At 59.9% G+C, this 26,230-nt stretch overlaps 2 protein-coding genes across 11 annotated transcripts in view; both read left to right on the forward strand.

The window, feature by feature from the left end:
• Positions 1-406: 406 nt before the first annotated feature.
• DENND4B (DENN domain containing 4B) lies at positions 407-9,938 on the forward strand. Of its 4 annotated transcripts, XM_074566468.1 has the most exons (27): positions 407-478; positions 2,354-2,664; positions 2,743-2,995; positions 3,088-3,157; positions 3,316-3,485; positions 3,569-3,810; positions 3,892-3,958; positions 4,033-4,091; positions 4,187-4,331; positions 4,427-4,602; positions 4,712-4,812; positions 4,899-5,114; positions 5,198-5,343; positions 5,420-5,559; positions 5,644-5,767; positions 5,888-6,094; positions 6,182-6,310; positions 6,388-6,529; positions 6,800-7,161; positions 7,242-7,364; positions 7,444-7,619; positions 8,310-8,433; positions 8,522-8,755; positions 8,828-8,933; positions 9,027-9,192; positions 9,273-9,337; positions 9,423-9,938. In XM_074566468.1, exons 2-27 carry the CDS (start codon positions 2,366-2,368, stop codon positions 9,566-9,568), a joined length of 4,188 nt encoding a protein of 1,395 aa, XP_074422569.1. In that variant the 5' UTR covers positions 407-478; positions 2,354-2,365; the 3' UTR covers positions 9,569-9,938. The 4 variants fall into 4 exon arrangements, with proteins under 4 accessions (XP_074422569.1, XP_074422567.1, XP_074422568.1 ...); XM_074566466.1 differs by having other exon boundaries at positions 6,388-7,161; XM_074566467.1 differs by lacking the exon at positions 4,899-5,114 and having other exon boundaries at positions 6,388-7,161.
• A 717-nt stretch (positions 9,939-10,655) lies between these two features.
• GATAD2B (GATA zinc finger domain containing 2B) overlaps positions 10,656-26,230 on the forward strand; it is a 42,295-nt gene continuing 26,720 nt past the window's right edge. For 4 of the 7 annotated variants that reach the window (XR_012584583.1, XR_012584584.1, XR_012584585.1 and 1 more), the window contains exon 1: positions 10,670-10,807. The gene's annotated coding sequence lies outside the window, so the exon portion shown is untranslated. Of the gene's footprint in view, positions 10,808-12,425; positions 16,166-26,230 lie in introns of those variants that run through there. The other 3 variants (XM_074566869.1, XM_074566871.1, XM_074566870.1) reach the window with 2 other exon arrangements.

The raw sequence follows: 26,230 nt of genomic DNA on the forward strand, positions 1-26,230 counted from the left end.
CTGTTGGTCTGGGGTCCCTTATTGGGGGGGGGGGCAGTGCAATGGGGTCCCTGCAGTTCCTGGGGTTGGGGGGGGCACAGTGGTTGTGTGCGGTGGGTCCTTGAAGTTCTTGGGGGTGCTGGGGGGATCCGGGGGGGTCCTCGAAGTTTTTGGGGGTGCTGGGGGGGTCCTGGCAGCTTCTGGGGGTGCGGGTGGGGGGGTTTGGGGGGGTCCTGAGGAGTCCTGGCAGGGTCTGGGGGCCCTGGGGGGGGTCTTGGGGGATCCTGGCAGCTTCTGGAGGTGCTGGGGGGGGGGACACACGACGACCTGGCGGCTTCTGGGGGTGTCCCGGGGCGTCCCGGTATCCCCCCCCGCCAGTGCGGAGAGTCCTCCCGGCCGCCAGGGGTCGCTGTCGGCGGCGGCGGGTCCGGGCGGGCGCGCGGTAGCGGCCCGGTGGAGCCCAGCGGCGCGGCCCGGCCCGGCCCGGCCCGGCCCGCAGGTACCGGCGGGGGCGGCCGGGGGGGGCGCAGGGGCCGCGCGGGGCCGGGGGGGCTGCCTGGTTGTAGGGCCCGTGGGACCGACTGCGGGGCCGGGCGTAGGGCCTGGGCCGGCTGTAGGGCCTGTGGGGCCGGGCGTGGGGCCTGGGCCGGCTGTAGGGCCTGTGGGGCCGGGCGTCTATACAGGGTGTATGGGGCCGGCCGTAGGGTTTATAGGGCCGGCTATGAGGTGTGTAGGGCCGGCTGTGCAATGTATAGGGCCGGCTATAGGGCCTGTGGGGCCGGGTGTAGGGCCTGTGGGGCCGGCTGTAAGGCTTGTGGGGCTGGCTGTGTGTATAGGGTGCACAGGGCCGGCTGGGGGTGGCTCTGTGACCAGGCTGACGTTTGCTTGACACCCCCGTTTCTACCCCAGGGTTTCCAGACCCAGATGGGTCTGGGTTGGGGGGGGGGCTGTGGGACAGAGGGCACAGAGTGGGGCAAGGTCCCCGTGCGCCGTTGGGGCAGAGGTTGCCGGGGATGTGCTGCCTGGGGACCCCCTTTGCTCCCCTGCCTTTGGGGCACAGCCATAGGGCACTTGCCCCGTAGCCAGCGGCTGGATCCTGCCCCAGGGCTGGGGCCGGGGCACGGGGTGGGGGGGTCCTGTCGCCCTCTCGCCCTCAGTCGCCACTTCCCCTTCGTCAGCCGCACGGTGGGGCCGGTTCCTGGTCCCGCTGCAGCTGGGGGCGAAGCCCCGCCTCTCCCACGGGAGCCCTCCGTGGGGCTGCCCCTGCTGGGGGTCACCGGGGGGAGTCCATGGGGACATGAAGGCGGGTCAAGGGACCTGTCATCCAGGGTCCAAGGGACCTTGCCGTGTCCTGCTGGCTTTCAGTGGGGTGCCCCACTGCGGGGCCCCGGCCAGGAGGAGCTATGAGAAGGGTTTGTGTGTGTGTGTGGGGCACAGGCCGGCTGTGTGGACCCCCCCTGCCGGTTTCTCCCCACCCGAGGCGGGTGGCAGGAAGCTAAATCGGGAGCCGGAGCTGCGTCTCGGCCGTCGTCACGTGGCGCTGGGCTAAAAATACGCCGGGTGGCCACCCGCGGGGCTGGGGGGGTCCCGGGTCCCCAGCTGGGGGACAGGGACAGGCTCCAGCACTTCCCTGGCCCTGCCTCTGCCGGCAAGGGGGATGCTGGCCCTGCCCCAGCAGGGTGTGACCCCCCCCAGATAAGGGGGTTTTCCTCCTGGGGTTGTGGGGCCACCGCCGTGTCCCCGCTTGGGGTCTCTGTGTGGGGCTGGGACTGGTTTGCCCCCACCTCGGTGCGGCTGGGGCAGAGCCGGCGTGGTGCCCTCTGGAGGGGGGTGACGGCCGGGGGGGTGTGACGTGAGCGTTCACGGCCTTGTCGCCTGCTTCCTTCCCCTTTCCAGCCCGCCCTGCGCAGCTCTCCGGCAGCCTCCGCGGACCCCTCCTGCGGCGCCCGGGCAAGCTGGGGGTGCTGGGCATGGGGAGGGGGTGCGTGGAGGTGACGGTGGCCAGGGCTGCAGCCACCAAGCTGGGGGGGGGGCCACGCTGCAGGGTGGGGGTCCTGTCTCCGAGGCGCTGCCCGAGGGGTGTCGATGTGCTCGGGGTGGGGTGCTGTCCCCTTCCTTAAGCCGTGGGGGTCCCCATCACATCGCCCGGCACTTCGCGGCGTGACCGGAAGCCTCCTCCCTTCCCGTCCCCGGCGCTTTCGCCCCGTCAGCTCCGCTGTGCCCCACGGCCACCAGCTCCGCCGTGGGTCACCCCATGCTGCCAGCCTGCTGGGACAGAGGGGCTCTCCCTGCTCCGTGGGGCCCTGGGAACGGCCAGTTCGGGGGGGCTGTGGGGCAGGGTTGTGGTGTCACACACCCCTCTGTCCCCCCCCAGATGCCGTGAGCCATGTCGGACGAGAAGCCCCCGCAGCTGGTGGACTACTTCGTGGTGGCCGGACTGACAGACACCTCGCGGCCGCTGGAGGAGGAGAACCAGCAGCACCGCGCGGCCCGTCCCAGCGAGCCCATCACCGACGTGGCCGTCATCATCCGCTCGCAGGGCGAGGAGGTGCCCCACGGCTTCACCTGCATCGAGACCACCACCTCGGGCCACCCCGTCGACCTCAACGCCGGGCTGCTCAACAACCCCCAGATGTTCATATGTTACAAGCGGAGCCGCGACAAGCCCCCCCTCATCGAGTTGGGGTGAGTGCTGGGGGACGAGGCTGTGGGGGGGACACACGAGCTCCCCGGGGGTCTTCCTCACCCCTCTTCTCCACCCAGGGTGCACTACGAGGGCAAGGACCGCCCGAAGCCGGGCTATAAGATCCTGGACACGACCCCCTACAGCCGCTCAGCCAACCTCAATTCGGGGGGGCCGGGACACCAACGCACCTTCCTGACGTACCGGAGGGCAGCCGAGCCCCACGGCCACAACACGCTGGGGGTCACTGACATCTGCCTCATCATGCCCAGCAAGGGCGAGAGCACCCCCCACACCTTCTGCCGGGTGGACAAGAACCTCAACACCAGCATGGTGGGTGCCAGGGGCCCCCCCTCTCGCTGCTGCCGGGATGTTCCCGCCGCCATCCGGCCCACGCTGACCCCCCCTCTGCTCCCTCCTTGCAGTGGGGCCCTGCCCTGTTCCTGTGCTACAAGATCGCCATGGCCAAGGCCAACACGCTGGTCTACGAAGCAGGTAGGATCTCTCACGCCGACTGGGGGGAGTCAACCTGGCGTGGGTTGGCCTTGGCAGGCTGCTGGGCACCCACCCAGCTGCTCCCTCCCTGCCCCTGCTCGAGTGGATGGGGGAAATGATAAGGTGAGGCTCGTCCTTCTGTCCGTCTGTCCGTCCAGGGCTGCTGGGACGTTACCCCGAGCAGGACAGCGAGTCCTTCCCCCTGCCCGAATCGGTGCCCGTCTTCTGCCTGCCCATGGGGGCCACCATCGAGAGCTGGCCGGCCGACACCAAGTACCCGTTGCCCGTCTTCTCCACCTTCGTGCTGACCGGCGCCTCGGGCGACAAGGCAGGATGGGCTGGCAGGGGGTCAGGGCTGGCGGCGGGGAGAGGCGGGGGGCGTCTCCCACCCTGACGCCCTGCCCCACGCAGGTGTATGGGGCAGCCATCCAGTTCCACGAGGCCTTTCCCCGGGAGCGGCTGTCGGAGAAGCAGAGCCTGCGCCTGGGGCTGCTGAGCGTGGTGGACCGACGGCCGGTGGCCGGCCGCTCGCTGCAGACCCGCAAGAGCATCTGCGTCCTCTCCCACTGGCCCTTCTTTGACGTCTTCCGCAAGTTCCTCATGTTTATCTACCGCTACTCCATCTCGGGGCCCCACGTGCTGCCCCTTGAGACGTGAGCACCGGGCGGGGGGAGGTTTTTGGGGGGGGTGGCCCCTGTCGCCTCCCCCCCGCTGACGGACCCCTCTGCCTGCAGGCACATCTCCCACTTCATGCACAACGTCCCCTTCCCGTCCCCGCAGCGGCCGCGCATCCTGGTCCAGGTGAGTCGTTGTGTCCCCCCCACCGCTGTCCCCGTCCCTTTGCTGGCTCCCCCCAGCCCACCGTGTCCCCCCAGATGTCCCCGTATGACAACCTGCTGCTGTGCCGGCCTGTGTCCTCCCCGCTGCCGCTCAGGTAGGGATGGCCGCGGAGCACTGGGTGGGGGGACAAACACACGCGGCAGGGGGACGTGGGGTGGTTGAGTGACACCCCCCCCCCGCCCCCAACAGCGGCGCCAGCTTCCTGACGCTGCTGCAGAACCTGGGCCCTGACAACGCGGTGGCACTGCTGGTGGCCGTGCTGACCGAGCAGAAGCTGCTCATCCACTCCCTGCGCCCCGACGTCCTGACCAGCGTGGGCGAAGCCCTGGTGGCGGTGAGTGCCGGGGAGGGGACGCCACCGCGGGGGACACGCCGCGGCGCTGGGGACCCCCGGCCCGCGGCGCTGACCGCCCTTGTCCTGTCCCCCAGATGATCTTCCCCCTGCGCTGGCAGTGCCCCTACATCCCGCTGTGCCCGCTGGCGCTGGCTGACGTGCTGTGTGCCCCCGTGCCCTTCATTGTAGGCATCCACTCCAGCTACTTCGACCTCTACGAGCCCCCCCGGGACGTCATCTTCATCGACCTGGACACCAACACCATCTTCCAGTGAGTGACCCCCAGCTCTTAGCCACGGGGGGTGGGTTTCACCAGCCTGGAGGGATGCCGGGGGTCCACCGGCTGCCCTCCTGTCATCCCTTTGCGTGTCCCCCCCCAGGAGCGAGGAACGCAAGCTGCTGTCCCCCCGCTCCCTGCCCCGCCGGCCCTGCAAGGTGCTGCTGGCCTCGCTACACAGCCTCTCCCAGCAGCTGGACGAGAGTGAGTGGGGGTCCGGGGGGCACCCCACAGCCGCCTGCGCCCCCCCCCCCAACTAATTTTTCCCCCCCACTGCCTTGCATTCGCAGTGTACAGCGGGCCGGGGGAGGAGGCGTCGCTGGAGCTGCTGCTGAGCGACGCGGAGGCGGCGCGGGGCCGGCGAGCGCAGCTGGAGCTGGAGGCGCGGGCGGCGTTTCTGCGCTTCATGGCCTGCGTCCTGCGGGGTTATCGCTCCTTCCTGCGCCCCATCGCCCCGGCGCCCGCCCCGGCCGGCCGCGACGCCAGCAGCCTCTTCGCCCTGCAGGGTGGGTGGGCGGCAGGGGAAAAGGCAGGGGGGGTGATTAGGGGGTGTCAGCTGGATTTAACCCCCCTGTCTCGTCCCCTCCAGCGTTCCTCAAGTCCCGGGAGCGGGCGTACCACCGGTTTTACGGGCAGCTGCTGCGCACCCAGCTCTTCACCCAGTTCATCGAGGACTGCTCCTTCGCCAGCGACCGAGACCCCTGCCTCGAGTTTTTCGACACCTGCGTGGATAAGGTGGGTCCCGCCAGCTCCACGCCATGTCCCCGTATCCCCCCCCTGCCCCCAGTGACACCCCGCGCCCCCTCCCCAGGTGCAGGCAGAGCTGGAGAAGCCGGAGGACACCCCCCTGATGGAGCTGGATGACCCGCGGGGGGGCGAGCACACTGTCTTCATCACCCCCCCTGAGCAGCCGGCGGGTCCCGATGGCACCGAGCTGCCTGCGCGGTACCGGTGAGACCCCCCCCTTACACCCCCCGGCTCCGCCACCCCCCGGGTCCCCCCAACTCAGCCTCTGCTCCCGCCCCCCCCCCCCAGCTATGACGGGTTCCCCACCCTGCGCCCCGAACTCCTGGAGCCCCCCCGCGACCCGCTGGTGGCCCAGCTGTGCCAGGCCAGGAGCAGTGCCCCCAGCAGCCCGGCCCCGCGCAGGACCAAGCAGGTGAGCGGGGCCAACGGTGTGACGAGTTGGCTGGGCCTCAGCGGGGACGGGATGGTGAGGGATGCAGGATGCTGGCTCCTCCCCCCCGACGCTCCCTCATCTTCCTCCCCTTGTCCCCAGGAGATGAAGGTGGCCCAGCGCGTGGCCCAGAAGTATTCCTCGGTGCCCGAAATGTGGGCCAAGTGCCTGCTGGGGCACTGCTATGGCCTCTGGTTCCTCTACCTGCCCACCCACGTCCGCGCCGCCCCCGCCAAGCTGCGGGCGCTCCAGCTGGCCTACGACGTCCTGCGCAAGATGGAGGCTCACAAAGTGGTGCTGCCGGATGAGGTAGGGGGCATTTGGGGCAGGGGGGCTTGCCGGGGGGGTGGCCGAGGGATCGCGGCCACCCCTGATTGCCCATGGTTGCCCCCCCAGGTCTGCTACCGCATCCTGATGCAGCTCTGCGGGCAGTACGGGGAGCCGGTGCTGTCGGTGCGGGTGCTGCTGGAGATGAAGCGCGCCGGCATCGTGCCCAACACCATCACCTACGGCTACTACAACAAGGTGACGGGGGGGACACATGCATGAGGGCACCAGGGGGGTCCCTGCTGGCACCTGACCGTGTGTCCCCCCCCTCGCAGGCGGTGCTGGAGAGCAAGTGGCCGGCAGGCACCCAGGGCGGGCGCCTGCGCTGGGCCAAGCTCCGCAACGTGGTGCTGGGGGCCGCACAGTTTCGGCAGCCCCTGCGGCAGCGGGAACGCCGGGCTGCCGCCGCCCCCTCAGGTAAGGTGGGGATGGGGGGGGCCGGGGGGGCCTCTGTCACGCCACTGACAGCCCCCTTGTCCCCTCCTGCAGGTGGCCGAGCTCCCCCGGCGCCCCGTCCCAGCCTGCAGCGGCAGACCACCTGGGCTGGGCGCAGCCTGCGGGACCCACCTGCAGCCCCCCGGCTGGTGAAGAGCGGCAGCCTCAGCTTCCCCGGCAGCACCCAGGCTGAGGGGAGCCAGGGGGGGCCGGGGGAGCCCCCCACTACCCAGCCCCCCCTTCTTCCCGCAGCCCCGGACCCGCTGCCCCCCCGGCTGCGGGGTCCCCCCGGCTCGGCCGATGGGAGCCTGTCGGACATCAGCTTCGCCACGGATGAGAGCGACCGGGCAGACGAGGGGCTGGTGGGTGCCGGGGGGGTGGCGGGGGGCACACCGCGGCGGGGGCTGGCCGCTAAGCTGCAGCAGCTGCTGTCCCCTGGCAAGCGGTCCCCCCTCCGGCCGGCCGCCAGCGCCGAGCTCCCCACCGGACCCCGGGATGCCGCCGCCGGCCCACGCCGGGGCTCCGAGCAGCGGGACGGGGACCCCCCGCCACGCCGCAGCCCCGCCGAGACCCTGCTGCGCCCACGGGAGCGCCCTGAATCCACCGCCTCCGAGGTACCCGGCTTCTCCTTGGGGGCTGGGGCTTTCTGTCTGTCTGTCCGTCCGTCCTCACTGATAGCACGTGTCCCCCCCAGAGCTCCGTCTCGCTGGGCAGCGAGCTGGACCTGTCGGACACGTCGGTGGGCAGCACCGGCATCCCCAAGTCCGCCGAGCCACCGGCTGACAGGGCAACGGGGCAGGAGCCGCCCGCCGTGGAGGTGAGCTGGGGGGTCCTGTCCCACCGCGGCCCCCCCAGCCTCCACCGTGGGGGCTGGCGGCGCCACTGTCACCGTCCAGGTCCTGCTGTCCAGCTGCTCGCGCTGCCAGGGCTGCGGCGCGCTGGTGTACGACGAGGAGGTGATGGCAGGCTGGACCTCCGACGACTCCAACCTCAACACCACCTGTCCCTTCTGCAACCGCTCCTTCGTCCCCTTCCTCAGCATCGAGATCCAGGACTTCCAGCTGCCCCCCAGGTGGGACACCGCTTCCCCCGTGTCCCCCATCCTCCGGGAGAAACCCTGGTGTCCCCCATCCTCCCTGGTGTCCCCAGCACCCCTCTTTGCTGCCCACCAGCGTCCCCCCCGTCCTCTCATCCTCTGGGGGAAGACCCTAATGTCCTGCATCCTCCCTAGTGTCCCCGGTGTCCCCAGCACCCCTCTTTGCTGCCCACCAGTGTCACTTGTCCCTCTTGTCCTCTGGGGGAAAACCCTAATGTCTCGCATCCACCCAGGCGTCCCTGGTGTCCCCAGTGTCCCTGACCCTCCTCTTTGCTGCTCACCAGTGTCCCCTGTCCTGTCCTCAGGGGAAAAGCTGAATGTCCCACATACTCTACGGTGTCCCTGCTGTCCCCAGCATCCCGCTTTGCTGCCATTGCTGTTCCCCAACCTTCCACCCTCTTGGGAAAACCCCGATGTCCCTCTGCCCCAGTGTCCCCGGTGTCACCAGTGTCCCACCAGAGTAGACCTCTCTTTGCTGCCCACCGCTGTTCCCCAACCCTCCGTCCTCTGGGGGAAAGCCCTGATGCCCACATGCCCCCTGGTGTCCCCAACCCCCTCTTTGCCATCCACCATTTTCCCTAACCTTCCATCCTCCAGTCAAGTCCCTAATGTCCCGTGCCCTCCCCGGTGCCCCCCCCTTGCTATAACCCCCCTTCTTTGCTGCAGTGCCACCGAGGATGGCTCCCTCCCTCCTCCCACCGCGCAGGGACCAGTGCTCAGCGACCGCCGCCACTGCCTGGCCCTGGACGAGGCCGAGCCGGAGCTCTGCAACGGCTACCCGGACACAGCGGTATGGAGCCGGGCACGGAGCGGGGAGACAACCGTCCCCACGCAGGGGACACGCTGGGTGTCCCAGCCAATGTGTGTCCCCCCCACAGGTGCCGCGGCGGTCGGAGCGGGTGGCTTTCGCCTACCTGAGCCCGTTGGTGCTGCGGAAGGAGCTGGAGAGTTTGGTGGAGAACGAAGGCGGCGAATTCCTGGCGCAGCCGGAGCTGGTGGACAGTCACCCCATCATCTACTGGAACCTCGTCTGGTACTTCCAGCGCCTGGGGCTGCCCAGTAACCTCCCCCACCTGCTCCTGGGCTCCCAGCACGTCGCCCCGGCCCCGCAGGTAAAGTGGGGGGCTATGGGGGGGGGAATTGGGGGTGGCCGCCAGCCCAGCAGTCACCTGCCTGTCCCGCAGATGCAGCCCCCCGAGTCCCCCTGCGTCCGCATCCGGCTGCTCTGGGATGTCCTGGCCCCCGAGCCCGACAGCAGCCCCCCGCTTTACGTCCTCTGGCGGCTTCAAAGTGAGTCGGGGGGTGGTGGGGAGCGGGGGACGGCAGCGGCAGGGCGGCGCTGAGCCCCCCCTTCTCCCCTCCTCTGTGTCCCCGCCACCCCAGGTAAAATCCCCACCCGGCTGCAGTCCTGGCAGCCCCATGGCCACCCCTTCTCGCCAGCCTTCCTGGGGGCCGTGATGAACCACGTGGGGCTGAGCGAGGTGCACAAGGCCATCACGCTCCTCCTGGAGACGCTGCCAGCACCAGGTGGCCCCCGCCACCCCCAGAGGTACCGCGGACCCCCCCCATATCGCCACGAGCCGGGTGTTTGCTCGGTGACACCCCCCCCTCACTGCTCTGCCTCCCCAGGAGCATCTACCGGGAAATCCTCTTCCTCACGCTGGCGGCGCTGGGCAGGGACCACATGGACATCGGTACGGGGGGCTCGGGGGGAGGTTCGGAGGGGGTCTGGGGGGGTAATGCTGGTGTATTTATGTTCCCCCCCCCCTCACCTTGCAGCCGCCTTTGACAAGAAGTACAAGTCTGCCTACAACAAGCTGGCGGGGAGCCTGGGCAAGGAGGAGCTGCGGCGGCGGAGGGCGCAGCCCCCCAGCTCCAAAGCCATCGACTGCCGCAAGAGCTTCGGGGCCACCCTCGAGTGCTAGAGACCCCCCCGGGACACTGCGGGGGGGGCAGCCCAGACCCTCCACGCCCCAGCCGCGGGGCGGGGGGAGCCCCCACCACAGCCCCCAGCTCACAAAGGGTTTTATATGTCAGTATTAATATATTTTTATTTATTTATTCCACCCCCACCCCATTTCCCCCAGTGTCCCCTCCTCGGGATCCGTGCATCGCCCCCATCATCTCCACCCTGTCACCGCCTGCCCGTGCTGGGGGGGGGGTGGGGGGGGGGTTGGGAGGGGATTTTGGGGGGAGTTCGGGGGGTTTTGGGCCCCCCTCCTCGCACTGTGCAATAGGAGCCCCCCCGCCCTGGGGGTCTGTAAATAAAAGCCGCTGCGGTATTTTCCCTGCTGCCTCCCGGGGCGCCTTCTTGAGGGGGGTGTCAGGGGACACACACACACACACACACGCACACACACCCCTTGGGGTGCGGGCGGCGCCATGACACCATCGAGATGGGGGGGAGGGGGGGCGGGGGGAAGAAGAGGTGCCAGAGCCTTGGCCTGCGGCCACGGCGGCCATCTTGGGGCCTGGCGGAGGCCTCGGGGCCGGGGCGAGGCCTCCCCGGCGCCGGGGCCCGGCCGAGAGGATGGCGGGGGGGAGGGGGAGTGTCCCTACCCGGTACCGGGGTCTCCACCCCCCCCGGCCCCCGGTGACGGCGTCGCGCGGGGCCACGTGCCCGCCGGTGCCGGGCGCCACGTGGGCCGGGCGCGGGGCGGGTACGGCGGCCGCGTTGGGCCCAAATTCCCCCCTGTGGGGAAGGGGGGGTGGGGGGGTGGTTTTTTTGCCCGCCGACACCGCGCGCGGCCGGCGATACCCGGATGTCCAGACTCGGGGACCCATTAAAGGCGCCCCGCGGGGAAGCTCGGCGCTTTGCCATTGGCGGAGCCGCCCGCCAATCTCGGCGCCTGCCCGCCAATCAAAAGAGGGAGGCCGGCAGGCTGAGGGACCTGGCGAATTCAATTGGTCAGACGCCGCGTCCGTCGGCGCGTAGCGCCAATGGGCGTCGCGTCTGGGGTCGGGAGGCGGGAGGAGAGCGGCGGGGCCGCTGCCCAATCAGCGGCATTGTTTGTGGTGGTGCCGGCTGCGCTCCGCGGCGGCTGGTGGCTGCGGCGCCGCGTCTGCTCCGCCCGCCCGGCCCGGCCTGGCCCGGCCCGGCCCCGGCTCGGCCCCAGGGCACTCACCGGCGCCCCCGGCCCCCAGGGCGGCGCCCCCTGAGCCAGGTGAGGGCTGCGGCGGCGGGGGGGGGGGCCGACGGGGGGGGCCGGTGTGTGTGTGTGGGGGGCAGGGCCCGACGATGTGGGGGGGCAAGGCCTGGGGGTCGGGGGAGGGGGGCGAGCCCGGAGGCTGAGGGGAGCGGGGGCGTGTCTTTGTCTGGGGGGCAGCACCCGTGGGGCTTGGGGGCTCTGGGGGCAGGGGGCAGAGCGCGGGGGGTTTGAGGGTGGCCGGGGGTGGGGGGCGGTGTGCCTTTGGCGGGGCAGAGCTCAAGGATTTGGTGGGGGCAGAGCTGAGGGGATTTGGGAGGGGCAGAGCCCAGAGGTTTTTGGGGGCAGAGCTCAGGGATTTGGGGGGAGACAGAGCCTAGCGGTTTTCGGGGGGGCAAAGCTCAAGGGATTTTGGGGGGGGCAGAGCCCAGGGATTGGGGGGCGGGGAGGGCAGGGCTCTGGGATTTAGGTGTGGGGGGGAGAGCCAAAAGGGGCTTGAGGGAGCAGAGCTCAGGGATTTGGGGGGGGGGGGGCAGAGCCGGGGATTTTGGGAGAGAGACAGAACCCAGGATTTTTTGGGGGGGGGCAAAGGCTAGGGGTTTTGGGGGGCAGGGCTCAGGGCTTCTGGGGCTGGCAGTAGCACGGCACAGAGCTCGGGGGGGTTCAGGGGCTCAGACCCCGGGTTTTGGCAGGGGGAAGAGCCCAGGGTTTTGGGGGTGGCAGAGCCCAAGGGGTTTTGTGGGGGGCAGGGGCTGGCCCAGCCCTCGGGAGTGGGCAAGGAGGGCTGGGGGCGGGGATACCCCGTGGTAAAACGGGGTGTTGGCTCTCGCTGCAGGGCTGGGGGGGCCGGTCCCTGCCCGGCTGGGGACCGGCTGGGCCGGGGGCGGTGGGGAAGTGGGGTGCGGGCGCCGCCTGGCTCCGGGCCTGCTGTGCGTGGGGGGTCCCCGGGGCAGGGGAGAGCGGGGAGGGGGCGGCCGCCTCCCTCTCAGCAGAGGCGACAGAGCGGGGTGGGAGCAGCCGCCTCTCTGCGCCCCTGGAGGGTTTGAGGGGAGCGGGGTTCCCCCCCACCCCATCTTCCCTCGCTGCTTCGTGGGGAGTGCCGGCGAGCGATGCTGTGATGGAGCAGCCCTCTGCGATGGGGGTGCTGGGGGCTCGCTGCTCCCCCCGGCACCCAGAGGGGACCCCCCCTTTGTTCCCTCCTCTTCTGCCGGGTTTCCTTCTGCGATTCCCATTTCCTTCTGCGATTCCCATTTCCTTCTGCGTTGCCGTCGCGGTGTTTCCCTGTTTCCTCGTCGGGGAGGCGATGGGAAGGGGCGATCGACTCTCTTGCACTGCCGCCAGTTGGGAAACCAGGTTTTTTGCCCTCCAGGATTCTGCCTCCTTGCTTCCCTCCTCCCAACCCCCCCGACTTCTTCCCTGGTTAAAAGCAGGAGGCGGGGGGGGGGGGAGCAGCCAGGAAAACTTTCACATCTCTGCTTTAACGTGGAGCAAGAGAGTCCAGATCTGCCGCCTGCTTCCCTGTGGGCAGTGCAGGCAGCCCTGCCCGCACCCCTTTCCCTTTTGCCGTTGGCGGGGGGGTGATGAAAATGCTGCTTCTGGGGAGGCACAGGCCCTTCCTCGCTTGGCGTTTGGGAAGCCGGGTGGCACGGTTCCTCTCTCTCCTTTGCTCAATTTCCCAAAATAAGAGTGTTCGAGGTGTTTAAAAACGCTCTCCCTTTTCCTCTGCGCCGAGAAAGAAGGGTCTCTCATGGCGGGGGGGTGTACTCTGCCAGGAAGGGGGGAGGAGGAGGAGGAGGTTTGGGCAAGCGGAGGGTAGCTGAAAGCAAGGAGGAAGAGCGACAGCATATGGATGTGATCGTATCGATTCGCTTTAGCTGCTTTGCCTTCCTCGCCTTCTGTTTGCTGAAATCACCCCCCCGAAAAGGGATTTTTTTTTTTTAATTTTTTTTTTTTTTTGAGCCTGCCTCAGCTGCTGACAGGCTGGAGGAGGAAGGGAGGGGGTACGAGCCCATGGGGAACGGCGTCCTTCTGGAAGAAGGTGTGGGAGGTTTTGACTCTTATTTCTCAGTGTTCTTCGGTGGGGGCTGGGGGAGGATTGCAACAACGCGTGGTTCAAGAGGACGGTGGTTTTTGAAGGATTTGTGCGTGGTTGGCTGCCGGCGGAGGATTGCGTGCAGGGAGAGCCCCCCACCCCTCCAACCGCTGCTGCTCCGCTCTGGCACACTGCTGGATGCTCCTCTCGCCGAGGGCAGATGCGATTCCAGCTCGCGTGGAGGCTGGTGCAGCCGTGGAGCCGGGGTGCCGCTGGGGCCCAGCACCCTCGGGTGCCTTCCCCCCCTTTGCACCTTATCGAAAACGGGGCTCGTATGCCCTTGGACGGGTGTCTGTAGGGATCCCCCTGCCCCGCTGCGATTTAGGAGCATGCCTGGAATTTTTGTTGCGTTCCTGGTTCTCCTGAAAGAGCCAAAATAGACCCGTCTCGGGTGCCGGCGACCTGGTTTCCGAGCCGTTAAGATCTTCCGCGCGAGGTGCAACCTTCGCTTCGGCGCTTTTCCTGATCACGAGGCTGCGTGAAACCGAATGTGACGTGCGGCTGACAGGGAGCATCCATCTTCGCAGCGCTGCGGTTTGCCCGTGCCCGGGGCGGCCTGGCTTCCTCTTCCGATGGCTAACGGGCTCCCGACGGCCGTGGCCCCCGCTTCCTCTTGGAGCGTCCCAATCCCTGCCGTGCTCCTGACTGCTCCGGCACCGGGCAAGGGATCACTGCCTGCTTTCACATGTTTCTAGGAGGGGAAAAGGAGAAATACCTCCTTGGCAGAGTTAATTAAACTTAAGATGCTCTTGAAAGTGTCTTTTCTGCCAATGTTTTCTTCCGAGGGAGCAGCACGGGGCTCGTGAGCAACCGCTCGGAAGATGCAGGGGGGATTTAAATGAGAGGAGCTTCCCGGATTCATTCACTGAGCTGCTTTCATCGCTGGCTGCTCCCTTCAGCTTTTAAGGAAAAACAATCACTGAAGCTTTTTTTTTTTTAGTTATTATTTATTTCCCTGTTACTTGACAATTCTCTGTGCTTTGTGCCCCCTCCCCCCCGCCCCCCCCCAACTACAAACCGCTCACTGGACCCTGATCTTGCAGGGGGATAACTGACTTGCCTGGGATAACTCACTCACCTGGGATAACCCGGGATAACTTGCCCTTTTTTGGGAGCCAGCCAGGGGGGAGTTTTGGCGAGCGGCCCCCCTCATCCTGGCTTGGAAGGAGTCCTGTTGCACCGCTTGATCCTAAGAATCACTGATTTTTAAAACATTTTGGCAATAACAAGAACTAGGGATGTGGGGGGGAAAAAAAATTTTAAAATCCCTGGTTTTGTGTGGGGTTTTTTTGTTTTTTGGTTTTTTTTTTTTTTTTTACAAGTCAGTGCATTACCCCACAGAAAGTGACTTTTATTTTTTAATGGAGCACTTGGTTTGGGTGGTGTTTAAAGCTGCTGATGTGTGGGCGCCGAACACACGGCTCTGCATCGTGTTTGCGCCGAGGCACCACAGCAAAATATTTCTGTTTTTTTAAAAAAAAAAAAAAGAGAGAGATTGGTCATAAATCTAATCCCCGTGTAAAGCTATCCACCTCACGCGCAGAAATTCAACCTATCAGGCCGTGCCACATGCCGCTGCAGTTTTATAGCGTTGGATCGAGCGCTGGAAGATGGAGAAGAAACTTATTTCTGCACAGAGCCGCCGTGCCGAGACCTCGCTGGTGCTTTGGGGTTTGGGGATCCCTTTGCTTCCGTCGCGCCTCGGTGCCGTGAGCGATTCCCTCTGTGGAAAGCTGCATTTTTTGGGTTTCACCTGGAGACTGGTGGATTTCTGCTCCTTAATCTCAAGTTGGTTCAGAGGAGCCGGGTTACAGATGGCTGAGGTTTCGTTTGCTGTGCCTTTTTTTTCATTGCATGTAGGTTATTTTGCAGGGTTTTTTTTAAACACGTGGGATGATCTATCGCTGCTCCGTAACTTTGCAGCATCTCGGGGCGATGCACCAAGCGCCGGGGCCTGGGAAGTGAGATGTTGCGATGAGCCCATGTTTCTCTCCCTCACTGTTATGGAGAGATTTGACCGGTTTCAGTATTTCAGGTAATTTGGCTATTTAAAAAAAAAAAAATCACAAATATTCTCTGCCTTGGCTGTGCTTTCTTCGGGAGGTTTCCGAGGAAAGCGGTGGAAAAGCGCATCGCTGTGCCTGCACGCATCCCAGCGGAGCGTCCGCCTGGGGAGAGGCTCGCTTTGCCGTGGCACGTCCTTATTGTGAGAGCTGGAGTTGAAAAGCTTATCTGGGTCATTAGAAAAAGAGAGATTTTTTTTTTTTTAAATTATTTTTCTCCCTTAAAGAACATTGCTCTGAAATTGGGACTTTGACGAATACGTGACGGCCGGGGTCTTGCTTTCGGGGGCTCGGACGGTCGCCTGCACTGTCACGGTGCGGTTAGGGTGGATGACAAAGGTGCTGGTTGCCCGTGGATGTGTGGGGCTGCTTGTCTCCGTGCTTTTTTTTGGTGGTTTTTTTTTTTTTTGTTGTTAAAACTGGAAACGAATGGACATAAAGTTTAGTTCACCTTAAAGTGGAGCTTCGTCCCTGGTGCTTGTCCCGGGTGCTTTCCAGCTCCCTCTGGAGAGATGGTGGTGATGTTCCCCCTTCCCTGAGCATCCCCAGCCCAGCATCCCAAGCTTTCCTGCTTTCTCCCGGACCTCTGGCTAAACTGGGAACCAGCCTTCCTTGCGGGGACTAACCAGTTCCCTCCTGTCGCCTTACGCTCTTGTGCAAAACTGGAGTGGGTAATTGTCCCAGGTCGGCTGGTTTTAGGTTTATCAGGCGCCTCGTTGGGTGCACAGACCTCAGGAAGCTCGTCCCGTCCATGGGACGTGGGTCAGGGAAGAGACCACAGCGCTGGGACTTATTCCTTCTCCACGATTTTCGTATAAATGTGACTTATCACTCCTAATTGCTCGCTCTCAGCCCTCGCGAAGATGGGATTATTTAAGTTGTATTGAGGAAAGGGGAATAACGCTAAACTTCGGATGGTGATTGGTTTTGCAACTCTGCCCCTTGGATGCGGAATATTACCCGGGTATTTGTGATAATGGTATCCAGAATATGCCTGAAATCCTTCTGAAGACCAGCATTTGGAATTCGGAGGGTGTGAGGAGAGGCGCTTCCAAGCCTCCTCTCTAAAATTAGACCGAAGACCGGCGCGGAGGAGTCTATTAAGAGCCTCGGGGGCTTTTTTTCCACGGAGCCTCGAGGCGACCGTTGCATGTTGGTCCTGTGGAGCCGCATCCATTTTGTTTCATCCTGCACCTAAGTCTTTTGGCTTCATATTTCCAGGTAGGTGGTGCCAACTCTGGTGGAGCTAGGCACGTGCCGGGATGGCTTGACAGCCTTTCATTGGATGGAGGGTGCCGGTGCTCAGGTTTGAGTGTGTATTTTGGGGCTGAACCCTGAAATATTCCCATTTCAGGGTCCTGATGGTAGATTAGAGGCAGCCGTCGCTCGCAAGCCCTGCCTGGTTCCTCGAGGTCGGGGGAGCGTCCTGCTGGATGATGGAAAGAGTTGCAAGAAGGGAGAAAGAGGCATTAAAAGACCATTAAAGTGGTGATGGAAAGAGAAAACCAGAGGATTTCTCTGTTCAGGCTGAAATGAGCTGTGTCTCCTCCGGTCCTGCGGCGCAACAGGGAGTGGCGAGGAAGGGGGAAAGGTGTTTGTGCTCGGAGGTGCCAGAGGATCAGCCCCGAGCCGCACGTTTCCTCTAGTTTATTGGGTTTTGTCGCAGCAGTTGGCGTTCTTGGAGCAGTTCTTTTTTCCTGGGTAAATTTTTCATGCCTGGGCTTTAAAGGCAAATCTCGCCGCTGTTGAATATGCGAACGCGCAGTGCCGTCGGGGCGGCTGGGGCGTGCTCACTCCCGGTGTCCCGGCTGCCTTTCGGGTGCCTGCGTCAAACGAGCAGCTCGGTACGGCTGCGTGGGGGCTACTAATATAATAACTCATGGCCGTCTGCCCTTCGGTTTAATGGAAGAGTTAAAAATACCTTAAAACACCCGGTTGTGGACGTTGTAGTGTAGCGGTGCCGCTGCTCCGCACCCTGGTGCTGCTGCGCTTGTGCTGCTGGGGTAAATTGCACTGACCATAAGCTCAAACCGCCTGGAGCCAATAAGTGTATTTTTCCAGAGTATCCTGGACTTAGGCCTCATTTTCATTGCATCTCAGAAAATGAATGCAGGAGTCCCGTTTCTTTGGGATTAGACCTGACCAAAACCCGTCTGTCACCTCGGGAAGAGGGTGCCGCTGTTTATTGCCTGGTTTCCGTCTCCTGGACCTGCAGCTTTGGGTTATGCCCTGTCCTGGGAGCAGAGCAGTTCTGTGCTTCTGTGCGCAAAGACAAAACATTTAAATACTTATTTTTCATTCCATTTAATGCTCTGATTTGGTGTCGGGGGCTGGAAACAGGATCTTTATCACCAAACCTGCATAAAGATAAATATTTGCAGGGAATAAAACTCTTCTACGTGTGGTGTCGCCAAGTGTCGCCTTTTCCCACCCAACTCTTTTCGGGCCTGATACTGGGGTCTCGGGTGGCTGGGGCTCCCTGGGGGCAGGTGGGTGCATCCCTCCTCTTCCCAAGGTGGAGGGATCCTGAGAAGGAAGCTGTGGAAATGGGATTTGGGAGGGAAGTGGCCAGACTTCTCCCTGCTCTCTTGGTGAGCTCGTGTGTTGGGGTCAGGCTTTTTATCCCTCTTCTGCCGAGCCCAAATAACCTTTTGGTCGTGTCCCTCCCAGCAGGGAAACAGAGGGAAGGGTGTTTCTTCAAGCTCCCAGCAAGGAAGGGGGATGCGTCCTCCTGAAAGGCCTCTCGTCTGAGACTAAATCTGCGTCTTTTCCCCCAAACTGATCTTTCCCATTGACATCCCGGCACGAAGACTTGAAAAGCGAAAGATCTCGCCCTGCGCCCTGGTGTCGCATCCTTGCTTCAAGGCAGCCGGGAAGGGAGATGGATAACCTGAAACCCTCCTCCCACCAGAGTTTTGCTGCTGATGAGTTCTGGGTTTAACCGTTTGCTTGTCTTTTTTTTTTCTTTTTTTTTTTTCCTCCTTTTTTTCCTTTTCCCAACTGCCTAACACAGTTTGTAGGAGGAGAGAGATAATTCGCTTTAATGAATTATAAAACTTGTTTCACTGCAGTGGGTCTTCATTTCTCCTTTTGTCTGCAGCAGAGTCACTGTTTGAGTAGAATAAAATTAACTTAGTCCCTGAAAAGACAAAAGAGCTGAAACTCCTCGCTGCTGAGAGGAGCTGAGGGAGGGAGGGGGCACGAGATTATCTCGAAGGCCCCATGTGCTTCGCCAATCATAATGTTTTGGGGTGGTTTTGTTTTGTAATCTGGAGTTTTGAGTTTAAACAGTTTGCCATTTAAAAATGGTTCTTTTATATATATATATATTTATTTATATTCGTTTTCCCGGTCAGTCGCTGAGAGCTTTGCGCACCTCCCCAGAAACAAATGGCGTAAAGTTAATGAAACTCCGCAGCGTCGTTAGACATCTGCAGGGGTAGTTCCCCCGTCTGCGCTCCAGCAGCTGCCTGCGGTTAGCGATGGACCGGGATATCGGGTAGAAAACCTACTTGTCCTTACTGCTGCCTAATCCTGGGGAATTTTAAGTTTTGTGCTGTGAAGTGTTTGTTAAAAGTCGGATCGCTTGTCTTGGTTAGGTGGCTGAGTGAAGGTCCGCACCGGGGCTTGGAAATCTGGGCATCAGCTGAGTGGCTCCCAGTTTGCTCCCAGTTTAAAGCCAGTCCTTGGATGGGGGTTTGTAGCGATTACCTGGCGTGGGCGGCCGAGGTGTCCCCGTGAGGGTGGAGATGCTGCTGCCGTGTCTGGAAGGAAGCTCTCGGCTCCTCTCACGCCCCGCGCAGTCTGGCTGACCTTTGTCACCAGCCAAGAGATGATGCTCTTTAGACTTTTTCTTTTTTTTTTTTTTTTTAGTTTTGCAAAGGAAATTTGGAGTGAAAGGAAATCAATCTGACAGATGCAGACTTTCTGAGAGTTTCAAAATGGTTGCTTGGTAATAGTCCCTCGTTGTTGAATAAGTCCAAACCTAATGCGTTTTCCCCTTCTATGAATCACTCCTTAACTTGCTGCTTATTAAAGTCCCTGATTCTAATTTAATCTTGGAGACCTGACAATTTTAAATACCTACTAGTGCGGCGTGAGCCCGCTTTGGCATTTCAATAGCTTATTGTTTTAGTCCCGGCAACCACCATTTCAACAAACCAACAAACCTTTCCAGGAGGAAAGTGGCACTTTGGTGTCCGTGTCGGAGTCTCCGCTCTCCGTTTGAAGGCCCCAGTTTAACGTGACGCTGCGTGTTCAGGAGCCCCGGAACAACACGCGTGCCCGCTGAAACAGGGGGGAAAGATGCTCGTAGGCTTGTTTTTAATGGAATGGAAGATCACATCCTGAATTTCTTTAGCAAAACTGTTTTAAACCAACCTCCCTTCTGGGTTTGGCTGTATTTAGTCAGTGTATTTCACTGACGTTTGGATAAATTGAAGGAATGACGGGTTGGGAAGCTTGCCGCAAGCCACCAGGGATGCCTTGATAAATTGCTGGGCACCGTAGGGCAGTTTTGGCTGTTGTGGTGTGCCGGTGAGCCTGTTTTCTCCATGGCTTGCAAATGGGGCTTGGTTGGACCACCAGCAGCCGCCAGACTCCTTGTTTCCTCTTCTCTGTATGGGCTTTTCTTGTTGTTTTGCTCTCACTCTGGCATTTTTATGCCAATTGTACCTGCTTTACTCTCATTTGGAAAGCCGTGGACCCAGAGTGCCGCTGGCTAGTTTTACCTTTGGGTGCTGACCAGGACAGGAGTGGGAAGTGGGCAGCTGCTGGCCGTGGTTGGCGTCCCGCGCTTTGTGGTGGGGATAGAAATAGGACTGTTGTCCCTTGGCTTTCCGCTGGGACACCACCGCAGGGAAAATATGGCATTACAGCCGGCCCGTGGTGTCAGGGACGGGCGGCTCGTCTGTTAAAATCCCTGTGAAAAGTGAGCGAACGAGGAGACCCAACCTCGGTGTTCCACTGGAAAATTCAACAGGACAGATCTCAGCCTTGGTTGTGTTGCGTTTTAGAGAGAATTGTTGGTTTCAGAGGGGTAAACCGCTGAATTTTAGTGAGGTAGTGCTGGTTGTGCACAGCCCGTAGAAGATGAAGTAAGTGAATTACGCTGAGGCAGTCCTGGGGGGTCTGTTCCTGGTGGACATTGTTCTCTTTCCTGAGAGTTTGCTGGTGAAACCTTGTTAACCAGTTCCTTTGCCTTGAGATTAGCAGGCTTTGGAGTAGTATTGAATAGCAAATTAAAAAAAAAATAAATAAAATATCATTGTCTTCCAGTTTTGACAAAATATTTTTCAGAGTACTTGTTAGTCTGAAGCTGTGTGATGATGATGATCGTGATCATCATCTGCTTGCTATTAGCTAATGAGAAGGAAGGAAGGAAAGTAAGTAAGTCCGAAAAAAACCATGAAGAGGAGGGGATTTGGTCCAGGATCTCTGTGTTTTGGAGAAGAGGCAGCTCGGGTGCCAGATCGATAACCAAAGGGCAGGTGGGCAATAAGCAGCGAGGGAATAGATGTGTCCTGGTGGAACCCACCCCGTTCCCGTGGCTGGCCTGGCTGCGGAACGCCGTCCCCGCTGGGTCCTGCGGGGTGGGAGACTTCGCGCTGCGTCCCAGCACAACGAAGAGCGGTGACAGCCCACGGGACCAGGCTTGTTTTTTCCCCAGAAAAATGATTAGGAGAAATTCATTGTCTTCAGATGTGTTCATTTGAAATACCAGCAGCACGGATGCCAGCGTGTGTCCTGACCTGCGTTTTATCATTTGGTTCCGCCTGGAGATTCAGCACAGGATTTAGGTGACACAGGAGTGATGCTGCCAGTGTCCCCGGCCTTTAGTGCTACAGGGGTGTTACGGCTTCCAATTGCTGGCTTTATTACTATTTTTATATTTACACCACCAACGACTGTCTGTCGTTGGATGTTTAGTTCTGGTTGAGTTTAAAATTCAGTAGAAGTGTTGTCGTTAAATATTTTTCTGCCCCCAATGACTGTCGTGGCGTTTACCGCTCTTTGGATGGTGGGCTTTCTTCTTGCCATAACTTCCTAGAATGGATTTGTGTATGGAATATGTGTCTGGCCTTCCTGCCGTCTTCACACCGGGGTTGGGAGTCTTCTGGGCTCAACCTCGGTGCCAGCCTGAACCTTCACACTCTCCCTCTACTCTTCATCTCTTACCCCCTTCTCCTGCGCGGTTCAATGCGATGGGTTCATCGTTCATCCCCGGTGTTGGGAGCCAATTTTATTGCTTATTTTGGCATTGTGGCACCGTCGTCGTTTCCTTGGCTGGTGCGTGGTAGTCACGCCATGGACTAAACCTCGCCCTGCCATCACGTGCTACATTAGTCCTTTAACAAGTGACTTTATAATTCAAACTTTCCAAATATTTCATCCCAATACATTAACTCCAGGTGATCGCATCCTACTTTTTTGGTCGGCTGCTTCTTCTTACCTTCCTGATTAGTTACCTGGGAAAGCTTGAAGGTTTACCGCCCTAGAGACCCTGGCCACCCGTCCTTTGTGTATTATATTTAAGAATCACTGTAAAAGCGTAAATGAAGAGAAGATGGGGACTTGTGGGCTAATCACCCGGCAGAGCTGATGGGAATGGGGAGAGATTTCTCAGCGATGGATCACCTGCAGATAATGAATTGGGTTCGGGAAACAGAGCCGCATAAAAGCAGCTATTGTTAGCACTTTCACAGACTTCGTCAAAGGCCTTTTCATACTGGAAATAGAAGCACCCAGAGGATGGGTCCTTATGAAAGGACCCTAAAATTCAATTAAACGAACAGTCCAGTGATGTTTTACCAATACTTTTCCCCATCCTGGCCATAAAGATCTTTTAGAAGCCTTGAAACAGCGGGAGAAAGGACCGGACAGGAGGAGAGATCTAAGGCATCTCCAACCACCCCTAATTTGTTAGAAGAAGTTTCATCTCTGCCGAATCTCCGCATGCCTTAAAACAAGGATGAAAGGTCTGGAGGAAGATGGGGGAGTATGGAAAAAGCATGAAACGGTCCTAAAAATCAGAGAATGGGAACGGCCGAGGACAGAGGAAAATGCTGGAGAAACTTTTTGTGGCGGTGAGCTGCTGTCGAGGAGGTGAGATAAAGAAGCGTAGGATGGAGGTTTCTGTAGGGGGATGCACCTGGGGTCGTGCAGTCTCCTCCTTGGTACCAGTTGATGTTTCTCCATGGCATGGTGAAGAAAGGATGAGCTGCGAGGCTGGGCTGCAGTGCCCGGGTGATCCCAGTGAAGACCAGTTGAGTACCAGTTGGCAGGGCTGGGGCTGCCCTGAGCATCATACGTGGACTCAGTGTTGGGGAACCAAACTTCAACTGCAAAGGCCCGCAGCCGAGGACATGTTGCTTAGACATGAATGTTGAGAGACAGTCAGCAAAACCGTCTCAGTTCTGGGTTTTAAATGAAGAGCGGGTCAACTTTGTCTGTGATCAGACCTAAACGGCTTCTTCACGCCATATGGAGAGAGGTTTCCCAATGTAATACCTTCTTTTCCGTGCCCCAAGACCCCAAACCACATCGTTTCTTCAAGCAGAACCTCAGGATTTCTCAAGACTTCTCAGCCATAATGCACTTGGGCTATCTCTTAAAAAAAACCCCAACAAACAAAACAATTTCTTATCCCACATTTCTCCTCTCCGTTCTCCCATGACCTGCCACTTGGTCTGCGCATCTTTGGTGGACACAGCCTGGAAATAAACCTTATTGGGGCCCAAGCCACCACCTCATTAGCTTATAAATCTATGGTAACTACCATGTAATTAAAGCCTAATTAGTTATTTCCCCCTTTGTAAACGAAATTGTTCCGTTTTATCTAATAAAGGCAAACTCGGGTAGTACCAGTGCTCGGAGTGGCATTGAGACTCTGCTTAATTACCAGCTTCTCTGCAGCCCATAGGTTGGCTGAATGCATGATAGTTACTGGGTGTTATAGATTACATGGTTATTTGTGCGCTGTGTAATGGCTTTATTTTTAGAAGATGATTTGATAATGCTTTCAGCGTGTAAAACCAGTGAAACCTGTGTGCGCTATCTTGAAAAAGATGTAATTTGTAAGTCGGGTCACTTCTGCTCGCTCCACAAATAAATTAAGTGTAGGACTAATACTAATTACATGCGGGGAGTCTCTCCAAATTGACGCTCATGCTCTTGTTAACCTTTGATTAGCACCATTTTGTGATTTGCAACCCAAAATGGAAGGTGCCCGTTTCACGGGTTATTTCAGCCGCCGGGTCTCACAGACCGTTCTCATCTGAACCGTTGGGACGCCGGTTGCCATTCCGTGTTTGGCACAGCCCCGTTTGTGCTGGATTTTGGATTAAGCTGTCCCTTCACCAGCTTTGGAAAATGGTTGAACCGACTCCGTTAACAGAGAGGGTTTAGACCTCCTGGCCCGTGAGTGCAGCTCCCGCCATTGCAGGCGGCAGCTTTGTGCAGGAATTACCAACACCTTCAAACGCGCTTCAACCGCAGGTACCTGGTTGCTGAGCAAGGGGCAGTCACTCATCTGAGGCTCCCACAAAACAGACTCATGGAAGGGTTTAGATGCGAAGGGACCTTAAAGACCATCCAGTTCCCCCCCTGCCCTGGGCAGGGACACCCCCCACCAGCCCAGGTGGCTCCAAGCCCCGGCCAACCTGGCCTTGAACCCCTCCAGGGATGGGGCAGCCACAGCTTCTCTGGGCAACCTGCGCCAGGGGCTCATCCCCTCACAGCCAAGAATTCCTTCCTCACATCTCATCTCAATCTCCCCTCTTCCAGTGGAAAACCCTTCCCCCTCGTCCCATGGCTCCCCTCCCTGCTCCAGAGTCCCTCCCCAGCTTTCCTGGAGCCCCTTGAGGGACTGGAAGGGGCTCCAAGGTCTCCCCGGAGCCTTCTCTTCTCCAGGCTGAGCCCCCCCAGCTCTCTCAGCCTGTCCCCACAGCAGAGGGGCTCCAGCCTCCACCCTGGGGCAGGACCCTGCACTTGGCCTGGTTGAACCCCATGAGGGTCACACGGAGCCACTTTTCCACCCTGTCCAGGTCCCTCTGGATGGCATCCTGTCCCTCAGGCATGTCACCGCACCACTCGGCCCGGTGTCATCTGCAAGTGTGCTCAGAGTGCCCTTGATCCCAGTGTCCATGTCACTGATGAAGATATTGACCAGCACCGGTCCCATTACAGACACCTGAGGGACGCCACTTGTCACCGATTTCCATCTGGACATTGAGCCGTTGACCACCACCTTCCGGGTGCGACCATCCAACCAATTCCTCATCCACCAAACAGTCCAACCATCAAATCCACATCCCTTCAATGTAGAGAGAAGGATGTTGGGGAGGACCATGTCAAAGGCCTTACAGAAGTCCAGACAGATGACATCCATAGCTTTTCCCTTGTCCACTGATGTAGTCTCTCCATCACGCAAGGCCATTAGGTTGGTGATGATGAGAAGATGAAGATGAGAAGCCAAACCTGTAGACGGCGTCTTCAAAACCATCTGGGTGTTTGAAACCATGGCCGGTTGGAGCTCCAGCCCAGTCTCTGCTGGCCCCAGGGTGGGGAGATGCTCTCCTCCAGCCAACCTCATGCCACAGTTGGCTTCGCCGCCATCCCTCGGCATCTTCACTGGGACCAGTGATGGAGAGGATGCTTTGACCAACCTGGTCTACTGGGAGATGTCCCTGCCCAGGGCAGAGGGTGGGACTGGTTGGTCTTTAAGGTCCCTTCCCACCCAAACCATTCCACGATTCTATGACACCTTGGGGTGGGGGATGTTTTGTGGGGGGGTGAGCAGAGCCCCATGTGTGTGGCCGGGCGTGCAGAGCGTCAAGGGACCCCGGCGGGGTTTTTTTCGGGAGGGAAACAGTTAAAATACCATCAGAGGAAAGGAGCTCTCATGAATGAAGACAAAGTTTGGCGGGGGGCCAGGGGCTGCTGGCGGCTGGGGGGAGGGAGGGGGCGGCAGCCAACTGACTCTTATACCACAACCCACTTAAAAAAAAAAAAAAAAAATTAAAAAAAAAAAATTAAGAGATAATTCCATGTCCTGAGGTTACAAACCGGCTGCAACTGGTTTTTTTTTTTTTCTCTCTCTTTTTTTTTTTTTTTCTCCTCTCTTTCCCTGCCCCGCGAGGCATCATGGGTAAAAGTAAGCATCCCCCTTTTCTTTTGTTTAATATAACAGTACAGCGCATGATTGGCAGGGAAGTGCCCGTTTTGAGACAGGGTTTCTGCAGGTCCCTGGAGGGGGATGGCACGCGGGGCCGCCCATGCTCTTCCGAGAGGGCTCCTCGTAAAAAAAGCTTGGCTCTTCCTCGCCCTCCTCTCCCCCCTTCCCGCTCCGCTGTCCCCGCTCCCCGGCTCTCCCGTCCCCCCTTCTTTTCTCCCTAATTTTCTTGACAACTAGAGGAGGCAGCAGGAATATTGTACCTGTAAGTATTCTTTAGACTGTCCTTTTTTTTTTTTAATTTTATTTTTTTTTAAACGGACAAAAGGCTCTTTATGGATTATCAGATCTGCTTTTTCTCTCTTTTTTTTTTTAACATGAGTTTGGCAGCTAAATGTAATGTCTTTACAGAATATTTTAAGGAGACAACTAGCACTGTTGCTTGTATTTGCTGTTGGAGAGGATCCCTTCCCCCTTCCCCCCCGCCCAAAAAAACCCCCACCAGCCTCCTACCATCGCTATTCCGCTGGAATTACTAAATCCGACCCTCCCCGCTGCATGGGCAGGCTGATTATAGTCAAAAATTCCAAAAAATAATAATTACTATTTTTCCTTTTGTCTGTAGCGCTGATGCTTTGCTGTAACAGCACCCCCCTCCCCATCCCCTTTTATTTTATTTTATGTTATTAATGTTATATGTTATTCCCCCCCCCGCCTCCCGCCCCTGGGTGCCGGGGGCCGCCAGCTGACGGGCGCGCGTGGCTGGCCGCCAGCGCGCAGGAGCGTGCGGCGCCCACAAAGGCAGGGCCCGCAGTCGAGGAAATCGCGGCGCATTATATAAGGAAGCCTGCGTCATCCCCGGCGAGCTCAGCCCGGCCGGCGGGAGGAGGAGGAGGAGGAGGACGGAGGCCAGCGCTCCCCTTTCCCCCCCATTACCTTTACTATCCCTGTTTTGCTCCCGACCAGGCTGCTTTTCCCTAGTGCACGCGATCCCCCTGAAGCAGGAGGAGTGGGTTCATATGTATTTATTTTTTTCTCCCCCATCGAGGGGCAAAAAGCAGCTTTTTTTTCCTCTCCCCACGCAAATGCCTTTATGGGGTAAGGTGTAAGGCCTG

This window comes from Larus michahellis, chromosome 24, assembly GCF_964199755.1.
Source record: "Larus michahellis chromosome 24, bLarMic1.1, whole genome shotgun sequence".
In the NCBI taxonomy this organism is placed as follows: Eukaryota; Metazoa; Chordata; class Aves; order Charadriiformes; family Laridae; genus Larus; species Larus michahellis.

What these genes read in the sequence shown, in the direction of transcription:
- DENND4B (XM_074566466.1), top strand. Translation starts at nt 2,366, where the DNA reads ATGTCGGACGAGAAGCCCCCGCAGCTGGTGGACTACTTCGTGGTGGCC. An exon ending in ACGGCTACCCGGACACAGCG is followed by an intron (nt 8,434 to 8,521) that starts GTATGGAGCCGG and finishes TCCCCCCCACAG; the next exon opens with GTGCCGCGGCGGTCGGAGCG. An exon ending in ACGTCGCCCCGGCCCCGCAG is followed by an intron (nt 8,756 to 8,827) that starts GTAAAGTGGGGG and finishes CCTGTCCCGCAG; the next exon opens with ATGCAGCCCCCCGAGTCCCC.